Genomic DNA, 23,374 nt, shown 5'->3' with positions numbered 1-23,374 from the left:
CCTACTTCTCCCAGCCCCCCAGGGAGCCATGCAACCAGAGCCTCGCGAACAGGACACGCAAACAGGTGCACTTCTGGGCCTGGCGCATGAGTTTATTGTGGGAGTTTGCACAGGATGGTGAGCAGGAGGGCCCGAGGCCCTGCCAGTGCACCCTAGGAAAGGTAGTCCGATCAGTAGCCACAATACGGATGGGCACACGCTGCACCCCGAGAGTCCCCTCGGAGTCTGCGGCATTCCCCTCTGGCACCTCAGAGGCCTCCACCCAGCAGAACCCATGGTTCTGGGCTCCACACAGACAGAGCTCCTGGCTCTTGGCTCCAGGCTCATGGGACTGGGAGCGTAGCCACCTCCCCTTGTGAGGTTTGCTCCACTTCAGAGTCTCTGGGGAGCCAGATGGAGGAGCTCCAGGCCACAGTCCAGAGACTGTGTGCCATCAAGGATGGTGAGCAAGAGATAGACTCCTACTGCCAGGCCCTTCACCTGCTGGAGGCAGAGGGTAGACCAAGGTCACCTCCCAGGACACGGGAGGACTCAGGGATCTCTCATACTGTCCAACCAGGGGATTAGACCAAAGTGGTCCAGGGCACCAAGTTGACCAAGGGCCCCAAGGCCCGCCACAGCGAGGTCCCCTCCCCTCTGGAGCTTTGCAACAGGTACGAACCTCTTGCAGCCCCAGTAGAGCCTGCAGAGCTGCCAGCTCCTGCAGACTTGGGACGATCACCTACCCCTACTCTCCCTAAGACAAAACACAGAGTGGTCATCATGAGAGACTCCCTCCTGAGGGGGACTGAAGGGGCAGTCTGCTGCCCGAACCCCCTAGCCTGTGAGGTCTGGTACTTCCTGGGGGCCTGCATCTGGGACATAGCAGAGAGGATTCCAAAGATTATCTGACCCTCTGACCACTACCCTATTCTCCTTATCCATGTGGGCACAAATGACACAGCTCGGAGCAATCCCAGCCGAGTTATGAGAGAATCCAGGTCTCTGGTAGCAGGGCTTAGGGGTTGGGGGTGCAAGTGGTCTTCTCCTCACTCCTCTCAGTTGTGGATCGTGGGCTGAGGGAGAGATGGGTTTAGTCAACCAAAGACTGTGGTGCTGGTGTCATCATGAAGGCTTTGGCTTCCACAATCACGGTCTGCTCTTTGGTGAGAGAGGCAGTGGTCTGTTGGGGAGAGACGGCCTCCAACTCACTCCACTGGGGAGGAGGTTCTTCTCAGCCAGACTGGCTGACCTGCTCGACCAGGCTTTAAACTAAGCTTGCCAGGGGTTGGGGGGGATTATCAACACTGCAAGCCCACTGGACAACCCTTGTAAATCCAGCAGGCTAAGGCACTTAAGGGAACCCACCCCTACCCTAGCCCTAGAACAATCTGTAGGGAAGGCAGGAGCCCCCAGTGGGACACTTACCTGCCTGTACAACAATGTCAGGAGCTTGGGGAATAAACGGGAGGAACTGGTCCTTCTGCTAAACAAGAATGACTATGACCTCATAGGGATAACAGAGACCTGTGGGACTCTACCTATGACTGGGCCACAGTTATAGGAGGCTATACCCTGTACAGGCGAGATTGTGCAGATGAAAGGGGTGGGGATGTAGCTCTCTATGTCAAGGACAGCTACATGTCCCTCCAAATTGACATTGCCACCTAGGAAGGATGACTGAAGTCTCTCTGGGTTAAAATAAGTGGGGAACATGGCACAGGGGACATCATAGTAGGAGTCTACTACAAACCTCCAAACCAGAAACAAAAGCTGGACCAGGAATTCACCAGGGAACTGGCTGAGGCTGCACACTCTCGGTGCATGATTGTCTACCCGGACATCTCATGGGAAGAGCACTCGGCCAAATCTGATCAGTCACAAATCTTCCTCACGTGCATGGATGAGTTCTAACTGACTGAAGAAGTCTATGGACCGACGAGAGGTAAAGCATTGCTGGACCTGGTACTGGCCAAAGGGAATGACATAGTCAGTGACCGAAGAATTGATGGAAAGCTGGGTGATAGTGACCATGAGCTGATCACCTTTACTATCTACCACAAAGCTGGCAAGTCAGTCAGCAACACAGAAGCCCTTGACTTCAGGAAAGCAGACTTTGACAAGCTCAGGAGGCTCGTTGTTGAGGCCCTAAGGGACCATGACTGGACAGGAAGAGGAGTCCAAGAGGAGTGGTTGCTCCTCAAGGGAGCGATCCTGACAGCACAAGGGATGGCCATCCCATCTCAGAGGAAGGGTAGCAAAAGGGCTTAGCAACACCCTTGGCTCAGCAGAGAACTTGAGGAACTCTACAGCTCAAAAGAGATAAAAGATGGAAGGCTGGAATTACCACCAAAGAAGAGTACTCAGCACTGGTCCATGCCTGCAGGGAGCGGATCAGGAAAGCCAAGGCTGCAGTCGAGCTCCATCTGGCTTCACATATCAAAGATAACAAAAAGTATTTTTTCAGATATGAAAGGAGTCAGAAAAAGAGCAAAGGTAACATTGGACCCCTGCTGAACCAAACAGGACAGCTGATAACTGACAGCCAGGAAAAGGCCAACCTGCTTAATGGGTACTTTGTGTCCATCTTTCATCAGTCCAATGGGACCGCCCTACCTAGCTGGATTTGGGATGGCCAGGATGAGGGCGAATTTATACCCAGCGTCAGTATAGACCTTGTAAAAGAACACCTTGAGAGGCTGGACACCTTCAAGTCAGCTGATGCTGACAGATTACACCCTAGGGTACTCAAGGAGCTTGCAGGTGTCATAGCCCAACCACTGGCAAAAATATTCAAAAACTCATGGCACTCAGGTGAAGTACCTGAAGACTGGAAGAAGGCCAAAGTGATACCCATCTTCAAGAAAGGGCAGAAAGTAGATCCCAGGAATTACAGGCCAATCAGCTGGACCTCAATCTCTGGTAAGATTCTTGAGAAAATTGTCATGGAGACCCTTCTGGATAAGCTGGCTGAGGGCAGCATCCTGAAGGATAGCCCGCACAGATTTGTTGTGGGTAGGTCTTGCCTGACCAATCTCATCTCCTTCTATGACCAGGTGACGTCCAAGTCACCTGGACAAGGGAGAAGAGATTGACCTCATATATTTGGACTTTAAAAAAGCCTGTGATCTGGTGTCCCATGACCTTCTCATGGATAAATTGGCCAACTGCAGCCTCGGCTACACCACAGTCCGGTGACTGGGAAATTGGCTCCAAGCTCGGACCCAGAGAGTAGTGATCGATGGCAGCAAATCATTATGGTGCTCCATGACCAGTTGCGTCCCCCCAAGGCTTTGTCCTTGGACCTGTTCTCTTTAACATCTTTATCAACAACGTGGACATTGGTGTCAGAAGTGCACGGGCTAAGTTTGCCGATGACACTAAACTTTGGGTATAGCGTCCGCATCTGAGGACAGGCTAATGATCCAGGCTGACTTGGATAAACTGGGTGGAAACAAACCTGATGATGTTCAGTACTGATAAATATAAGGTACTCCACCTTGCAGGGGAAAAAAACCCTGCAGCTTGGCAGTGCTACACTTGCTAGCACCACTGCTGAAAGAGACTTGGGGGTCATGATTGACCACAAGATGAACATGAGCCACCAATGCAATGTCACAGCTGGTAAAGCAAACAAAACCCTACCTTGCATCTATAGATGCTTCTCAAGTAAATATCAGGATGTCACTTAAAAACCCCTAAAAATGGTTCAGCTGGAGTACTGCATCCAATTCTGGGCTCTGCAATTCAGGAAGGATGTCGAGAAGCTTTAGAGCAGGGGTGTCCAACCTTTTTGAATGTGGGGCCAGATCATGAACTTTTTTTCACCCAGTGGGCCGGCAGGAGCGGGCGCTCGCACGGCCCGTCCAGTCCGGCCACCACCTGGGGGCGCAGGGGTCAAGGGGCGCCGCCTGACCCCACCATGTCCTCCCTGCCACCTGGGCGGTCTTGAGGATGCTCCCATACCTGTACACCTGGGCCCAGCAGCCAGGGGGACATGCTGGGACCCTACACGGGAGTGCAGGATGTGCAGGGACACCCCCCTACTCTCTGTCCCCCAAGCAGCCTGAGCCCGACCAGCAGGGCTCCCTCCCTCCCCCGGGCCCGTGACTCACACCCCCAGCGCGATGTCTGCAGGCGCACAGGGAGGCGGGAGCAGTGCTGGCTTCCTGCCCCGACAGCAGTGGCGGCGGCAGCATCTCCCACGGGCCTGGCCCCAACATCCCTCCGAGCCGGCATCTATGCCTGCCCGCCCACTGCACCACAACCTGCTCCAGTCTGTGGGGCCAGCAGGGACCGGCGCAGGGCAGGATTGGCATGCAAATGAGGAGGGGCGGGGCTAGGAAGGGACACCGTGAAATGAGGGTGGGGGAAAGGCAGGAGCCGCACCGCATCGGCAACGTCAAGCTGCCACGGTGCATGTGGGAACTTTGTCCCTTCACCAGCCCTTCAGCAGCCATTAGGAAGCTACTGAGGGGGTGGGGGAGGGACAAGGGGTGGGAACAAAAGTAAACAGTGTTTACTTCCATTTCCCGTTGCAGCACTTCAGTCATTAGAAAACCCGTGGGCTGTATGTTGGACAAGCCTGCTTTAGAGAGTCCAGAGGAGAGCCATGCACATGATTAGAGGGCAAGAGAATAGGCCTTATGAAGAGAGGCTGAGAGCCATGGGACTCTTCAGTCTAGAAAAGCGCAGGCTCAGGGGGGACCTGGCGGCTGCTTATAAGTACAGAAGGGGTATGCATCAGGATCTGGGAGAATGTCTGTCCACCAGAATGTCCCGAGGAAAAACAAGGACCAACGGTGATGAACTTCTACAAGACTGTTTTAGGCTGAACATAAGAAAAAATTTCTTTATGGTCTGAGCCCCCAAGACCTGGGACAGATTCCCTTCAGAAGTGGTGCAGGCACCTACTCTGGACTCATTCAAGAAATGCTTGGATGTTTATCTTGCTGGAATCCTTTGACCCTAGCTGACTTCCTACCCCTGGGGCAGGGGGCTGGACTTGATGATCTTTGAGGTCCCTTCCAGCCCCAACATCTATGAAATCATGAAGACCTCCCTTTTATCTATAAAGGGATAGTAAAGATATAAGAATCATTAAAATGTCATTTATTAGACCAACTCAAAAGGTTGGCATAATTCTCCTTAGCAAGCTTTCAGGTTTAAATACCATTTGTCAGGCTGAGGAAGTTGATGTGTGCTCTTCCTGGATGGAAGGAACATGCACCAACTGCAGGTGCTTCCTCAGGCTGACGAAGGGTATTTAAACCTGAAAGCTTGCTAAGAAGACGTTTTCCAGCTATTTGAGTTAGTCTAATAAAAGATATCAGATTTACCCAAAGAATCTTGTCTGCTTATGTCCTTAGAGCAACACGGCTACAAGCTACACTCCTACCCCTGTAAAATGTCATTGCCTTTTTATTACTAAAGATGTTATTAGGACTGTAAGAAATTTTTTACGTGTTTTTATCGACTTACCTTAAACAGTCAAACAAATCAGACTGGTTCGTGTCTTTTTCTGGCTCTTACTCATGTCTTTTTAACACAGTGAGGTGATTTTCAGCCTCCTGTAGAGAGTTGCTTGTCTAGATTTTTTTAAATTAACTATCTTTAAATTTCTATTCAAATTAAATTCTGTATCTACTTATCTTGTTATCTTATTTTTAGTCCCTAAACTGACAGTGTCCCAATAATAATTAGTAGTAGTATTTCCACTTACAGCTATAATTCTGTTGTATTTTAAAAATTGTGCTAAATACAATTTATATTAGGAAATTAATATTTTCATATATTTCTTGCCTATTTTTATCTCGTAGAACTATCAGCCAACTTGCGTTATAGTCCCTAGGAAATGGATTAGTGTTTTAGTTCATAATCCACTCACAGGTTCAAATTTAGATTCCAAGTTTTGTGTAAAACTATTATAATTAACCTAGGGAATGCAGAATTATTTGAGCTTTGTGAGTTTTTAAGATGACAGCAAAATTGGTTCCTTGGTTGGTTCAATAAACTTTAGAATTTCACAAGTAGAGTATGTCTCTAATCTTGCATGATTTCCTGCATGATATCTCTGAAATCTCTTTCCTGTACATTTAAAGCTCTTATTGAGGCTTTTAGCCTCTTGCCTACTGTAAACTTCTTTTTCCCTTGCCTTGACTAATGCTATATCTCCCTTCATGTAACAGTTGAAAAGGTGACTACAAAGATTATTTTTCTTATTTCTTGCATTAGTGCACAGCTTGCCTCCGCATGCTTCTGCTGGCTTCCCATCAACCTTTTTCAACTAAACTGCTTGTCTTCACTTTCATGGTTCTTCATGACCAAGATCCTATTTCCATGTCATTTCTTCTGTGTAACTCTTGGCTTTGCTCTGACTGTGAAGCCAGTCTTGATTGCTAATGTGTCACATTTTCTAACAAGCACTTTTGCACTTCTCCCAGTGCCTACCAATTACGTATTGAAGGAGTTCTCAGAAACGTCCACAAAGCTGAGCTCTTGTCCTGCTTCAGATCCTTACTTTTAAGTGCCCTTTTGCTATGCCTACAGAATTCTATACTATGGTTAAGCAGCTAGTGTATTGTGACTATCGTTTCTCCTACTGTTCATAATTGCCTAAATTATTACTCTTATGCTTGATTCTTCTGTCTGTTGTATCCAGTTGTTTTCTCTTCTTATGTATAGATTGTAAACTTTTCAAAGCAGCAGCTGTCATTTTGTAATGTGTTTGCACTATGCCTAGCACAATGGGTCTCTGATCTCTGACTGCGTGCCTTAGTTGCTCTGCAATTCAGAATAATAATTTCTTTAGTGGGAGTTGAATATTTGCATGACACTACTGCTAGGGATTTTTATCATTTTGTTGTTTATAGTTCACAATGGGAGATTAATGGAACAATAGGCCATATGTTTCAAACGGAGTATGTTATATGTCCAAAAGACAAATGTCACTGGTTTGGAAGAGCTTTGCAATGACTTGTCTTTCCATGTCCATTCAGTGGACCCCTATTAATACTTACTGGGATTGAGTCTCCTAGATAACCAGGGTTTACAGATGACTGTTACAGATAGATGAAATGCAGGCAGTTGAAGTTTTAGGATTGTCATGCTGGGTCATGGGTGGCCAGGTCTGGGGCCACTTGGGGTTAAGGTGCTAACCAAGGTGAGCAGAATCCAGGTACAGGCTGGGTAAGGAATCCAGGAGGTCACTCTGAGAGCAGGGTCTAGGATCAAAAGCCAGAGAGAACAGCAAGACAACCTGAGATTAGGCTGAACCCTGTTGCCTAGGCCCTTCTTGTTCTGGGTCAGGAGTTTATATGGGGAGAACTGGAGGGTCAGCTGACTCCAGGTGGCCACTCCAGAGCCAATGGGGCTAGGCCCTTATGGAAGCTTCAGGACAGCTTTGACCAGCGTAAGTATTGCAGCAAGCCAGGAAGAGTGGCTGTGTTGGTCAGGTTCGAGCCTGTGATGTGACAGGTTTGAATCTGACCGGCAGCCATATAACCTTCAAGTCATTTGTTGTAGCTGCTCAGGTAGGCGGAGTTGTGTCCACCAAAACTTTGAAATCTCTCAGATCTTCCTGGTAATGGATGGCCTTATATAATGTGGCTACTTCCCCTTAGTCACTGACTCAGCTTTGCATGCTGCGAATAACCCACTGGCTATTTTCCAAATAAAATGGCATCCACAGAAATAGAAAAGGGTCTGAAGAAGAATATCTGAATTTCAGCCAAACCCTTTGATTAAGTGTCTGAAGGAGTTTTGACAAGGTGTTTTCTGTGAAATATTAGCGTTCTACAAATAATGAATAAGGGAACTGTGCTAAGACATGGGTTTTATTCAGTTTTTCATGGGAAGGTGGTACAGAACCTTATCCTTTTAGGTTGTCAGTTGAGGATGGGTTGACCTTGTTTGGGTTATTTAGCATAATTGATTTAGCTCAGTAACCATATAATAGTCTGGAAAATAGTCTAAGATGTATGTGCGTGTATTTACAAAACTGAAGATTAAATTTTTTAAATGGGATTGGTTCTCAGTACTAGTAGGGTTAGTTATATGATTTTCTACTATATCCTGTTACTGATGAGAAATTAATATATTTTCATTTTGATAGGTGCCAAAAATATGAAATGACTCAAGATCATTGTACTTTTAGGTCCAAATACTTACACTGTAGACAGAAGCTATGATCCAAAGCACTAATGTTGACCTCTGGATCAACTTGATGCTTATTCACAACACAGTTTTTACCTGTCTCCTGACATTTTGTGCTCCTCATTAAGAGTATAGTCTTGCCTAGTCCTCATAATTTATTAATGGTATTTTTCTGGGGAGATTATCTCCCACAAAACTAAAATGTTTATTTGAAAAAGAGAAAAACCACCCATAAAATACTCATTTTTCAAGCCACTAGCAAATGCTTTACCTATTCATGTATTTTAATACATAGATATCCTCGTTTCTAGTTATGCACACAAAACATTTTGAGAGTGAAATGCCAGGGAGAAGAGCCAGGCCCATTAATCCTTGAGAGTAAAATTGAAAGGTGGTGCACATGCATGGAAGCCCCATACTGTTCCCCATTCTTGACATGGAGGGATTGGTGGAAAAAAAAAAAAAGCATGCTGTTTAGCCACTGATTGCTGGCCCTTTAGCAGATACTGCCAGAAATATTGACAGGTAGTGCTAATGTCAGTGGAGATTCTGTGATGCTGACAGTTTAGTGGTCTCTTTCCTTTTTCGAGTGGAAACATGTTTCATAAAAACAGTTACTTAGTTGGGCTCTGCAGTTGGTCTCCTCTGTGAAAAAAAGATCAAGAAAGATATTTTGCCAAAAGCTTGTGGTTATTTTTCAAAAAATATTTTTGATTAAAGTGGAGGTTTTTTTCTGGGCAAAAATTCATTTATTTGAGTAGCCATTTACATCAAAACATTTTTACAGAAACAGTTTGTCCATCCATAGTATTTATGTGATATACCTTAGACTACTGAATTTTAGAGTACAGTGAATTTGAATTGTGTGTTAGCCTGTTTGCCTTACCCTCTGAGGACTTGATTTTAGAGTGCACTGCATATTAAATTGGAGCAACTTCATGTTCCTAAGTTTACTTTCTTTTTGGATATGATTTTAAAATGCGTTTATTAATTGCAGGCAGCACCCTTTCAATTTTCTCTCTCTGTCCTATTGCCAGACGCTCTTTCTTAGCTGGATGCTTTGTAGAAAGACACCATGTAACCAAACAAAATAAAGGGATCTTTCCTGAGCTTTATGTGTGCTTAAGGTACATTATCTTTCTGGGTTTGAGCTGCTCATCACAGTACTCATAATAGCATCAAATGCAAGAACCCTGTCTTCTGCCTTTGTTGCTTAGTTACAGCAATGAACTTCTGAGTTTATCTTTCACAGTACAGACAAAATTTAACAGCTGCAAGTTGTTTGATTATTTTTCTGTGAAGCTGATCAGTGCAACCTCTTAAATAACCGAGGGAAATCCCTTTTAAGAAAGTGAGCTGCTAAGAATTAACTTTGGATTTCCATCCATCAGGACTCTTGACTCAGTTGCACCTTCTGTGTCATACAATATATATTTGTAAATACGAAATACATTCCAACCCACATTCCCTTTCGTAATAACGAAAGTCCGGTTTTCCTTTCAGAACTTTCTTAAGGTAATCAGCCAAACAGCAAAGATTGTTACTTTGTATACAAGACTACTTTGCTATGAGGCCACTCTCTATTGTCCTTAGGAAAGCCACAAACAGACATGGATTTGTAGTACGACAAATGCTGCAGCACATTGTAGCACTACAAAATTACGGCATGCTGTCCAGCTAGGGCTCGACAGGGGATTGCTCCTCTGCTTACACCCCTCCTCCCTTCCTACCAGAGTGAGCCCATCCCTCTGACAGCCTGCCTTTTCCCAGCCTGGGAAGGGACATGGCCAAGTAGGCTGTCACTGATGGGCAGGACCAGTGCCTGCCACCTGGGAACAGTGGTAGTCCTTGTTGCTGCAGCGGCTGAAGCAATCCCTGCTGCAGCTGCCATCAGGGCAACAACAGTGGTCCTCAACACCCAGAAGCAGCAGCTTCTTTTTGTACTGCAAATGTAGCATCTCTCCATGGCCCAAGCTTACTAGTTCTGATTTGTAGGAATACAGTTAACAAATTCATCTGTTATCCTTTATTTGTCCCTTAATGTAAGTAAGATCTTAATTCTATTTCTTTCTTTCTTTGTTGTGTTAAAATTCGATGCGGGCAGCTCCTGCAGTATCTGTAGTTCCAGTTTACTGGTGACCAGCCTCCATGATTGTGTGTGCTATCTTGCTGTGTTAACTCTCTCTTAGACATGCACAATTCAGATTCCCCGTACATCTTTGATGAACCATTTTTAGGGGTTTTTTTTAGTGAAATCATACCTCAGGTAAAAGATTTCCCTAGCCCCAAACAATGTTTCATGTTTGTAGCAGCCTGCTACTTGGACAGCCGGGATAACCACCCAGGTGCAGGTTGCCAGGGCAACCAAAGGGAGCTAAGGACCCACACCTGCTTGGTCAGCTGGCCGGAAGGGGCAGGGCCTGGCTCCTATGTAAATCACAGTCCGGGTGCTAGGAGGCAGTTCCCTGCTGGCAGCCAAAGGGATAGGAACTCTGCCAGAGCAAGAGAAGAGAAGAGGCCAAAATGCACAAGCACTTGGTACGGGTGAAGGATGAGCACCCTTGGGTGTGGCTCGAGTGATGTAGCTGATTGGCAGAAATTTATGTTATAGCCTAGGGGCTTGAGTTTTGTGTTTACTGTTTACAACCAGAGGTCTGGGTGAGGCTATTGGGGTTGGAGGAGGCCTCATAAGGAAGCACACGGCAGAGTGGGAACCCCAGGCCCAAACAAGGGGGCAGCAAGAAGCCCCAGACAAGGGGGCAGTGAGACGGGGTCTGCGGAGAGCCCGAGCACCCCGAGAGGCACAGTGCAAGATGGGGGCTGCAGGCAGCCCAAGGGCCAAAGACAGTATAAGACTGAACAACGTCCGGTACATCAACGAGGCTTGGGGCATGGTACAGGAGTGGTTGGAGCCACGCATAGCCCATAAGGCTGGGGTGTACAGGAACACCCATTAGTGAAACAGGGCTAATGTACAGGAGGAAAACCGTGTCCAGGGAGACAAAGAGGCAAGCCTCCCTGGCATATATACTTGACATCAAAGATGTGGCAGGCGAGAATGAAGGGTGCTTTGTAGACAAACTGGACACGGTAAGGGGCACTAGGGGAGAGCATGGTGACCCTAGGGCACCCTCCTGTACAGTGTTAACTATTGAAATCAACCACACTTCAGCTTTTTTTTAATTACTGTTGTGTTATGGTGATCTTGTAGCCATGATGGTCCAGGAATTATGTGAGATCAGAATTTATTCGGGTGATAGCTTTTATTGGACTGACTGTGTACTTTAATTTTATTCCAACTATCTTTTGAATGTAAAGCTTTTTTGTTGTAGGTTTGTGTAACTTAAAATTGACTTTTCCTGTGTAATATAATTTGTCCACTAGATGCCACTCGAGACAGTCACAGGGACGTTTAGTATAACTGTTAAATGAACCTTCTCTCTCTACCAAGTCTGTGTTGCTGTGAATAAATATTGTGCTGATTTAATTGACTAAAAAAGCCAAATTCTTCCCTGTTGGAAATAATAGTTTCCTAATTGGGAAACAGTGTTATTTTTGTCTTCCTTTGCTTACAAGTTTTCAGACTTGTGGCTTTAAATTGCTTTTAATCTTTCTACTGTCTTGTAAGGTGAATTATGAGTTGGTTCATAACAGCTAGATAATAATTAATCATTTAAACCTAATTACTTAAAATTACACCATTAATAAGATTTATTTCTGGAATTCTTAACTTAATATATTTAATATCTGTAATAAATGACAAAAAATAACAATATCTAACCATATACTTAATTTTTACATAGAAATTAGTTTTTTCCCATTAAAAAGCCTACATTTTATTTTTAAAAATATGTTAAGAAGCAAGTATACTCTCTTATTATCTATAGAAATTAGGGCTTTTAAAAAAATAAGGCGAACTCAGATTGAAAGTTTAGATTTGACCAAAACTGAGAAAAAAAGCATTCTGTGTATGTTGATATTTAACAGTTATGTATAGCAAATAACCTAGTTGACTCATAGCATAATAGTTTCTTTGCAATAAAAAGAAGCATGTAATTGCAAAGTAAAAAGACTTCATTTCAGTGGAAAAGTTTTAAGTACAAATAAGCTATAAAAGATAATCTATTATTTAAATGTAATTAAGTATAAAAACAGCATAAAATATAAACAGTATAAAAAAGTAATGCTTAATATGTAGTTGCAGTAAAGTTGTCCAATAATGTACTATCTAGTACAGCCATCATAATTGTTGGTTTAAGAAGTTGTTTTAAAAAGTATACCACAATCTTGGTAAACCTTATACCTTTGGGCGACTGGTGCCTCTTGAGTCGGGGGGGCGGAGCACGTGCCGCCCCTGACACCAGTCTGTGACAGGGGGCGAGGGGTGTCTCCCCATGGCCAGTCTCACCGATGGGGGCAGGGGTGTCCCCCACAGCCGATCTCACTCACCAAAAAGTGGCTTTTGCTGGCAGCCCTGCTCCCCGGCTGGCGCTCACAGGAGGGACACTGGTGCTCCTGCCTGCCCCCTGCTCATCGCCTGAACAGGGAATGCAGCCTGACAGGCATGCATCAGTGCTCTCAGGAAGTGCACGTGCATCCTCGTGCACCCCCTACGCATTTCCACTGCTTATACCAGTTAAAAAGCTGCATAGTATGGTAGCACTAAAGGAAACTAAAATGCATACTGAGCTCATTCGTGTCTCCGTACCAAGACTGTTTTTTCTGGGTCCCTGCTTTAAAAGATCTTTAGGACAAGTATCTCTAAGTGGCAAAGCGTTAAAATCTGGCTTTGCCATCACCCTTAAATTTCCTTCTGTTTATCTTTTTAAATGAATAGGTAAGTGGGAGGGGCAAGAGGATTGCTCTATTTAGAATGAGAGGGGGCAAAAAACAGGAAAATGCTTAGAGTTGTGGGCGGTTCACTGCAAAGATCTTGTCATCCTTTCCATCTAAGGACACAGTTGTTTTGAGCATTACATCTGATCTCAGCTATCAGAAAGGAGCGGTTTCAAGTCATCAAGACCCCAAAGCATAAGATGAACTAATAGTAAGAGTAACTGCTCTCATTTAATAGCCACACTTTTACCTTCTACTAATTAACAAAAGTCAGTCTTATTCAAAACTGATTTCTGTATAAAACTACAGGTTAGTGGTTCCCAATCCTTTATGAGCCACAGCCCTATCTTCATACTTACAACCTGACTTCCAGCCTGGGCCCATCCATGATGATTGCATTTCTGTGGGATGTGACCTTAAATTGGCCCCCTCAGGTGGGAACCACTGCCATAATGTATAATGGGTCCAGATATTTTTGTTTAATAAAAATGTCTGACTTCAGGGGTAAAACATAAAATATAATTACTGTTTTTACAGTGGGTAGATCTCAGTGAGTACATTGTTATCTCGTTCTCAAAACACCAGGGCCTCAGAGACGTAGGAAAATATTACTGTATGGAAGCTGTAAATGGTAAAGCACGCATGATGATTTTTTTCACTTCATTGTTAATATGATAGTTTTTTTCACTTTGTTGTTAATAGGATAGTTAATAGGATAGAATTATTTAGGCCCTCATTCAGCAAGGCACTTAAGCCTGTCTCTAACATTTAGCAGAGCATGTGCTTAAAGTAAGTAGTATGCTAACTTTTTTTGATAAATCAGGGTCCTGTATGTGCTAATAAGTACTGGAAAGAAAATAATTCTTTCCCTGATTTTTGTTTTAGGAACTTTAGTTGGATATTTTACTGTACACTCTTTTAAAAAAATCAAAAAGCTCTTACTCTTCATTATAAGTATGTTAAATTGTTTTGTGATAGCCAGTTACAACAGTAAGAGAATGCACATGACACTTAAGAATGTGCCCTGTATTTCTCTAGAAAATCCATTAGTTTATATTGGTATATATGTTGTAACATCTCATCCACATAATTTCTTCAAGATTTCTCAGCTCTCCACTTCACTTTCTGCCTCTCTCCTGGCAAACAAATACCATAGGAGGGGAAAGATTATATGCAAATATATTGGTATTTTACTTTAATAAAAGCCAAAGGAATCTTATTGTTGTACTGATGGATTGCAGTTCTTGGTTGTGTGGTGGTTTTAGAAGGTACTTGTAAACTTTGGGAAGTTTAAAAAAATAAATTAAGGAAGATCGTTTTTCTTTCTCATAAAGCAAGGAGAGGACAAAGCTGGTGATCTCTTGCCTTAGTGCATGAAGTTAGTGTCAGCCAACTTTACTTGCTTCATAAAATTAGGTTCAGTATTCTAAAGAGGCAAAGGTAGTGAAAGATATGTGGTGATTCTTTTAAATACTTCTGTTCTTTTTGTTGCTACCTGTTTGCAGGTTTTAACATAATTTTATTATTGTTAGTATTGGACAATCCCAGAAGACCTTTGTTATAAGAAAAATGTTAAAAATAAAAAGGTGCAAGTATGTAGCTCCTCAAGGGGCTGCATATGAAAGCATTCATCAATCAAACTACCTTCATAACCAAAGAATGAAACCATATCCCTTCTCTCCATATGCCATCGCACAGTCACACTTGACCTATATACTGTACAGCATGGCCCAAATCCAGCTCAAAATTGTTGAGGTTCTCAATCAGTCCCATTAGAGTGAATCCCTTGCTAGCACAGTGCTACTCAGTATTCAGTTATACCTTACTGTAAACATTTCCGAAGGGCCTCCATCATATTTTTCCTTAGGGAATTCAGTGTGGTTGTGACTAGTGTAATGTAAATAGTGTCAAAACCATGACAACCTGCTTCCTGTCTCCTAACAATGAAGACCGCATTCTTGGTCAGAAAAATCTGCAGAATTAAAGTTGTTATGATGGGTCTCTATATACCATCTTGCACAAGCATAAAGTCACTATAAAGTCTCATCTGCACTTCTTGCCTAAGAAAGTGGCATAAATTTTGCACGTGACTTCAGCCATTCTACAACGTCATGGCTTCTCTTGTGAGGCCAAGTTAAGTTGACTCCACTGAAGGGAAGTAATGTAATCAGAAATAATTACAGTGTCACACACACACACACACACACACACACACTTTTCTTGGGACAGGCATGGAAACAAGAGTAACAGTCCAGTGCGTCATATTCTTGTGGAATCCACCTTGTCTCTCTCTGTTCAGTGTAAAGCCAACACCACTACCTTGACTATTCTGTTTTCTCTTATCAGTTTTTCCACACATTGCTTTCTATAGAGAAGTTTAAGGAACTCCTGTCTTCCCCATTTCCACCCAGTCCTTCTGTTGCCCTGAGGGGTCAGGCCAATGCCCAGGATCTCAGTATTGTGCTGTTAGACAGGAGGGTGTGGTATACAATTGCACATGCACACATACAGATCAGTTAAGCACACATACATTCACTAGGTGCATATACCCATACTAAGCATACACACTCACACTACCAGCTCGGGCACATACACATCCAAACCAGCCTAGGCACATGCAAACCTATTACCAATTTAAGCCTATACATGCTACACACACCAAATGTATACAGAATCAGTTATCAGTTACCAACACCTGCACATCCAATACACATATGTGGATTACTAATTTATATACCACACACACATACACAATTATTTCTATATGCGTGTATATATATGTATTCACTAATTTACACACATACCACCCACCTATACATACACACAGGTGAGTTCCTAAGTTGGGTGTTGTGATGTGTATGTATGTATGTGCTTGGTGTACTTGGGATACCTGGGGAAAAGTTAAGGTAAGAAAGTAGAAGTATAGGGAGTTAAAGTTACCAGGACCAGGATTAGACGCAGCAGACTACAGGAGCCTGGGCTGAAGAACTGCGGCTCAGGGATAACTTTAGGTTAATTGATCTTAACTGATTAAAAGACAATGCCCAAAGCCTGCAGAACAGGGAAGCATGCTGGCACAGAGTCCGGGACTGGAGCCAGAGCTACGGAGAAGCTGAAAAGGTAGATGGGGAAGGGGAGAAATGGGACTAAGGGAAAGTGTGGATGTTAAAGAGGGGCTCTGAGTGTGGAGAGCCAGAGGACGGCTCCGGGGCAGCTAGAGAAGTTGCAGGGAGCAGCAGTAGGTGCTAGGACAGCCACGAGGAACTGGGAAGCTGCGGGGAGGGGGTGGGCATGACTACAGAAGGTTCTGGGGAGCCTGAAAACAGCAGAAAATCACAGGAAAAGCAGCAGGTGGCAGGGCAGCAGGAGAGCAGAAAAAGGTAGCAGAAAGTCACAGGGAAAAGGCAGTAGGAGCAGGGGAGGCTGAGAGGTGACAGAAAAGGGGAGATGGAATTGGGAGGAGATCGGGAAACTAGCAGAGAGGGTGGGGACTAGAGCTGAGAGAGAGAGAATGAGGCTGGAATTTAAGATAAGGAAGGGACTGGGATTTAATAAAACCCCAGCTCGGGGTTGCAAATGGCAGTGGTTTTATTGAACAGGGGAGATGGTGACACAATGTCTTATTGGTTCCCTTGCATCCACACATGCACACGTGCGCGCGCGCGCGCGCGCACACACACACACACACACACACACACACACACACACACACACACACAATGGCAGCAGGGTTTAGAGAGGCTTGGTGCAGGGGCTGAAGTCCACTGAAGTCCAGGAGGAGAGAGAGAGACAGAGAGAGAGAGAGTCCAGATTGTAGGAGGAGATGTGCAGGTAATATCTACCTATCCAGGCTGGAAAGGGGTCCTTGTCAGGTAGATGTTGTCCAGAGGGGAGTCGCTGGCAGGGCCTCTGGGTGTATAGGTGGTATGGCATGGTCACTGCCCCTTTTTATAGGGGCAGACCTTGTGTGACCCTAGTGACAGGAGGCATGCCCAGGCAAGGGTCAGCCCCTGGCATACTGAGCATGTGTGCTCCATGGAGGGAGGTGCAGTTTCAGGTGTCTGTAATGGTGAGAGTTGCTGGTTCTGCAAGGTCTTTTGTCTTTCAAATGCTGGTTTTGTCTCTGTTCTTGGGTGAGGTCTTTGGTTCCTGGATGAATCAATGAGAGGTGATGGCCCAGTCGTTACAGGCCATTCGGTAGAGGCCTACTACCGTTGTATTTCAGTCATTTTCAATCACACTCATTCATCAGGGAACCAGTTTACATGGGAGGGATACACAGGGGATGCCCGGGCAGAGGACACAAGATGGAGACATGACATATAAAATGGAAACTTAACATGACTTTGGTTCACTTACAAACACAGGCCTAAACCATACAATATCCATATGAAACAATAAAAATAAATGATAATAATACAATATACAACAGTAAAAATCAATACAAACCTAATAATAATACAATATAAAATAGTGGATACAAAACCAAAAACTCGCTACCAAAATAAAAATGTTTAAAACTTATCCTACATCTTAGCTTACTTATACTTATCTATAGGGAATAAAGAGGGAGCGAAAAAGTCAGAAACGGTTGGGGAAAGGGAGTGAATGCAATAAAGATTAAAAAGAAAAAAGAAAAATTGGGCGTTTTGCTACACTTTATTTCTACCTCAGTAGATGTCCATTGCCTTTCTGGGGTTACTTGATTCACAGATACTAAATTTCCAGTTCTCTCCTCAAACCTCACTGTAAGCCAGAAAAAATAAATATTGTTCACTCTAGACATGGTAAAAACATTATCCATTTATTTGGACATAAAATTTTCTTAACATTTGCTAAAACATTTGTGGAAAGAGATAAAAGACAATCTGTCTACAGTCAGTAGGTTTCAGATTTCACCATAACGTGCTGTCAGATGGGAAAGAAAAATATAGTAGTCCATACACACCTTCAGCAGCATCAGGCTAATTGACTAACATGGCAACCTCTGAAATATATTGAATATATCTGGCATTTAGCCATTTACAAAAGCTGTTTCAGTGATGTGTAAGACTGTAACAGCAAAACAAATGTGTATGGTACCTTTCATGCCCCAGGAATATCTGATTGCTATAAATTACATTATACGACAGGGTGTGTATTTTATATCTTTTATATTTGGGTACTTTATTGTATATTTCTTCTAGTAATTTTACCTTTTATAGTAATATGGTTTTGTACATGTAGAAATAATAAACAGGAGATTTAGTACAAGACTTGTTTTAGGCATTACTGTTGATGTTGACTTAGTCGGTGTGCCTTTTGTATTTCATCTGGCTTGGCATCTCTTTCCAAAAGAAAATGAAAACATGTTCACTGTCTAATAACCATATTTGCAGAGCATAATTTCCTGGAGTTTTCTTGGAACAAAGATCAGAAGGTTATGCAAACAGGCATATTTTGTCTGTGCAACACTGTCTTGTGAATATCAGAGAGAAGCTTCTGCATTATTTTCAGACAGATGGCTGAAAACACTGTAACTCCCTTTAAGAGTCCTACCAAGAGCAGATAACTCAACCCCACATGAATAATTTAAACACCATGTTTTCTGTAGACTTTGCTCATTAGGGAGTTTGTAATAACTTTTAAATTTATTGTGGAAGTAGAACATACTGTTAGCCTACAACCCAGGCTCTGTATCTTTAAACCAAATTGAGTTATGAATTTTAGGAGTGGGATTAAATTTTAAATGATGAAAAGTCGTAATTCAGAGATGAAGTAGTAGTTTGTTGATGTCAGATTTAAGTGATTATTAAGTTCCATCTTTATGAAGGCCAAACTGTGAAAAGGATATCATTTTAGTTACTCTTGTGAGTTGTAAATCGGGATGGGCAAGATTTGTGACGAAGTCAAAATGCTGAGAAGCAGTACAGTCTAAGTTATTAAAGTACAGACAGTCAAAGATTTTGGTTCTATCCCCAACTCTGCCAAGGGCTTGATTAGTAGCCTTGAGTGAGTCATTTAAACGTTCTAGATTAAATCCTGTCTCCAGTTAAATCAATGGGAATCAATGTCTTTGACTCCAATGGAGCTGAGATTTCACCCTCTATGCCTCTTTTCCCTGTCTAAAAGTAGAAAGTATTTATGCTTACCTAATTCACAGCTGTAACGTTTAATCAAGTATTACAGTGGCTGGAAAATTCCATGTAAATAGTATGAGAAAGGTCAGCTATCAATTTCAGCAGAATGTAATCTTTTGTAAAAAAAAAAAAAAAAGTCCCTAGTTTTCATGCATATGAAACAATGCTTCATAGCTTCAAAACAGTGCAATATTCTCTGAGTTTCCAGATAGGCAGTTCAGTGCCTACACTGATTCTCTGCATAACTGAGCAATCATAAAATCAGTAGGATTTATCCTTTGTGTTGCTGCTCTTGAAAACCTTGTTCTGTGAGAAACTGTTGAGAATAGTGTCATTTTTGTGGTGCTGCTCTTGTCTGAATCTCTGAGCAGAAAATGAAGTAGATTTTTAATCCTGGTTAATCAAGTTGATGTGGAACACAATATCTGTTGACCTATACTGACCTCAAACCCTTAAAACTTTTATTACCATTTTATGAAAACTACAATACAAAGGGTGGTTAAGCAGTTGAAGTTGAAATGCTAGATAAATGAAAGGCAGAAAAATGAAAGCAAAAGATAACTTCCTTAATTCAGCACTTGGAATTTGTTCTGATATATTTGATTTCTCTCTTTCTTCTCACTGTCAAGAGCTTGCAATGCTAGTCAAGTCATACATGTGTATGGTATGACTTTGTCAGATCCTGTTATAGTTTTTATATTTACACCTCATATTTTTAAATTAATGTGTATTGTATATACGTTTGTTTTTGTAAAATGGGTGATTTGTTTAAACAGAAATTGCAAGTAAAGCATTAAACCCTACCCCACAACAATTAAATTCATGAGACAGAATAATTCAATTTAGAATTATTACAATTAACCTGTTTTATGACTACATGACTTTCTCTTTGTGTTTTATTCCAGAACCGAATGGAGGAAAGCAAAGCACTCTTTAGGACAATTATCACGTATCCATGGTTCCAGAATTCTTCAGTCATTTTGTTCTTAAATAAAAAAGATCTCCTAGAGGAGAAAATTATGTACTCCCATCTAGTTGACTACTTTCCAGAGTATGATGGTAAGTAATTGGATCATCACACTCCAGACCCTGTTTTAATAGCATTTGACAAAGCAAGCTGTTGCCTATGAAAACTTATGCCTTTGTGAACCATTTATTCTCTAAAGGTACCACCCTGCCCATTCTTCTATCTAACTTCAGACTAATACAGCTAGCTACCTCTCTGTACTCCAGATACTGAACATACTTCAGAATATGTTTACTCTGCCTTGCTGACATATGGGTAAATAGCATTATCTGAAAGGCAGACACAATCTCCAGTACATATTGGTTAGAAATGCATTCAGTCCATATTATACCTATTAGCATGTAAAGCAGTGATTTATCTACCAGTGTTTACAGTCGTATTACAAATATGTACTGATGATGTCAAACAGTTAACTGGTAGTTGGGTAGCTAAGGTTGTAATGATTTAACAGAGAAATAGAGAAAAAAATACACATGAACACAGCAGTTTTGAACATCTCTAATTTTCAAATATAGCATTTAAACTTTATTTTAAAGTGGCTATTAGATAAACGTAAACAGCTGCACTGCATTGAATTACAAATCATGAATCGTGATGTTTGTATAAAATGTGCATGAGTTAAGGCTGTGGATGAAATCCTGATTCCATTAAGGACAGCCAGCGTTTTGCCACTGATTTCACTGAAGCTAGGATTTTGTCCTACTCCATCACTTGAGGTAGAAAAGGTACCTAGGTGTTTTGTGACATACGGTTTTACATTTGACATTCGTGAATTTTTGCCATTGGAATCCTTTGATGTTGGGGAAATATTTTCATGTTATCACTGCACTTCCAACCTGGCCTGAAACTTGGGTGCTTTTAAAAGCAGGTCTTTTTCTAGGAATTAAGGATTATTTGCTGCTGAACTTTTCAGCAGAGGTAGAAAATATACCGCTCTTCTCTCCAAAATATATACATTTCCTTATATATTTTGTAGAATACATTTTACTTGACTTTTCAGAGCAAATGAACTTTTCTTTAAAGCTGGATTCTGAAAAGAATTTATCATAAATTCTTTTGGGGCTGAAGAAGACTACTTCTTAGCCAGCCCCCAGGTACCACGTGGCAACATCCAGAGTAACAAGCTACTAACATTGTTGCCTCCACCTTCTCCAGGTAGCTGAACATGGAAAGGGGGAAGGACTGGGAGGATGATAAGGCAAACTGGAAAGGAAAGCCCCAGACCACTGTGGTTTTAAATGTGACCATAGGCCAACCTGGGCTGGGCAGTTCTCAAGGGTGAGGGACAAAGATACAGAGAAGAGGGGTGCTTTATGGTTTACTTCTGTTTTTTGTTTTGATTCGATAATGTGTTTTCCTTGTAGGGAAGGGGATAACAAATGGGTTTTGGAGACAGGCACAGCTACCTTTTGAGAGGAGGGATAGTAAGTGGATAGGAGGTCTCCCTTCCATGTGAGGCAGGGGAGTAGGAGTGATTTGGGATGGGATTGAATACATATGAGGGGAATAGCTGTTTCCTTGAATGTGGGTTGGGAAGCAAAGCTGGGGAGGGTGGGGGGGGGACAATGCCCTCTTTGGTCAGATGCAAGGGAGCAGGTATGGTGGAGTAGATTGCTTTTGAATTTGCTTTCGGTCTCTCTCTAGGAGTGGGGGGGTGTTTGTTCTTTTTAAATATTTTATTCTGTTTCTATTCTTTTTCTCTTTTATTGTTAAGCTGCCCTGAGCATTTTTGGAAAGCATATAAATCTAATAAAGAAATAAATAGGAGCTTTTAAGTAGTTCAGAAAGCTTCATATGAATCCTCCCACCTTTTCACCACTTCATTTTCATAAAGAAAGCTCCTTCATTCTAATTTTAGGTCACTTCTGTGAGATTTAATGTGCCTATGCCAGAAAAGATAATGCTGGTCACATACTAGTTGCTAAGGCAACTGTTTGTTCTGCAAGTTTTCCTGAAGCGAAAGTGGTGTTATTTAAGGTTAGCTGAATGGAGATTTTGGTTGGAGTGCAAGAAGTCTTAGGTTCATCTGGTGAGCAGACTGAAGGGCTGAATACTTAATTTAAAGGCTCCATTGTTCCAACTGGAATGTAAGCAGCAGGTTAGACTGCAGGAAAAAATGGTAATATTACAAAGAATAATAATATTTCCCCTTTTCAGAACTGAACAGTGTTAGGCAGAACCAGGTTCATGATTTTAGGATCTTGAAAGGTGATTTTAGGATCTTGAAAGGTAATTTTAGTCTAGGTAGTCTTCTTAGTCGTTCAAACTTAGTTTAGTATTCCATTGGTGTTGGCTCCTAATCCTGTCTATTCATAAGGTTGCCCAACACATTCTGGTTTTTTTGCATCTTGCTTATATCTTTAGCAAATTTTAACCATTCAAGCTATATTTTCCCCACTGGGGTTTGCCTTAGGGTTTCTTTTTTAATTCTTATTTCAAAATGGCTCAGCTGTTCCAAGAATGAAATTAGCAAAAAACAAGCTAAATTTTCTTATACATCCTTTTAGAGCATTATCTTTTTCTCCATGTAGGTCAGAAAATACCTTCTCTTTTTCAAGTTCCTATTCAGTTTTCTTTTAGGCCATAAGTACCAATGAAAAGTAAATTAGATTTTGACCTGGGGTGGGGTGTGGGACGGAGCCACAGGCAGCTCACCCCGGGGGGGGAGGGGAATGGGGGCAGCTCCCCACTGCTGCATGAACTCTTGGGGGAGGCATAGGGGCCCTGTGCCACCTGGATTTCTGTGTGGGGCAAAGGCAGGCTGCTCGCTGTGGGCTCAGAGCCAGGGGCTATGCCAGCTTCTTCTCAGCGGGAGGGCTGGGTCGGGGCTGTGTTTGGAGTGGGCTCATGGGGGCAGTTCATAGATTCATAGTTTCTAGGGTCGGAAGGGACCTGAGCAGATCATCGAGTCTGACCCCCTGCCATGACAGGAAAGAGTACTGGGGTCAAACAACCCCAGCAAGGTGTACATCTAGCCTCTCCTTAAAGACCCGCAGGGTAAGAGCCAGCACCACTTCTCTTGGAGGTTGGTTCCAGACCCTAGCTGCCCTGACCGTGAAGTAGCGCCTCCTGATGTCTAACCTAAATCTACCCTCTGCCAGCTTGTGACCATTATTTCTGGTCACTCCTGGTAGTGCACGGGGGAACAGGGACTTTCTCAGTGCCTGTTGGTCCCCTCTGACTAGTTTGTAACAGGCAACAAGATCTCCCCTCAGCCTTCTCTTGTGGAGGCTGAGCAGGTTCAGGTCCCGTAGCCTCT

At 42.9% G+C, this 23,374-nt stretch overlaps 1 protein-coding gene across 1 annotated transcript in view; it reads left to right on the top strand.

Moving 5' to 3' along the window:
- Nucleotides 1–23,374, top strand: part of GNAQ (G protein subunit alpha q) — a 221,573-nt gene that overhangs the window by 189,539 nt on the left and 8,660 nt on the right. Inside the window, exon 6 of the mRNA XM_019555097.1 lies at nucleotides 19,994–20,147. Within this exon, the coding sequence (XP_019410642.1) occupies nucleotides 19,994–20,147 (154 nt within the window). The remainder of the gene's footprint in view (nucleotides 1–19,993; nucleotides 20,148–23,374) is intronic.

Source organism: Crocodylus porosus, unplaced genomic scaffold (genome assembly GCF_001723895.1).
Source record: "Crocodylus porosus isolate Cpor-Errol unplaced genomic scaffold, CroPor_comp1, whole genome shotgun sequence".
NCBI classification, from domain to species: domain Eukaryota; kingdom Metazoa; phylum Chordata; order Crocodylia; family Crocodylidae; genus Crocodylus; species Crocodylus porosus.
This window is presented reverse-complemented; position numbering and strand designations above follow the sequence as displayed.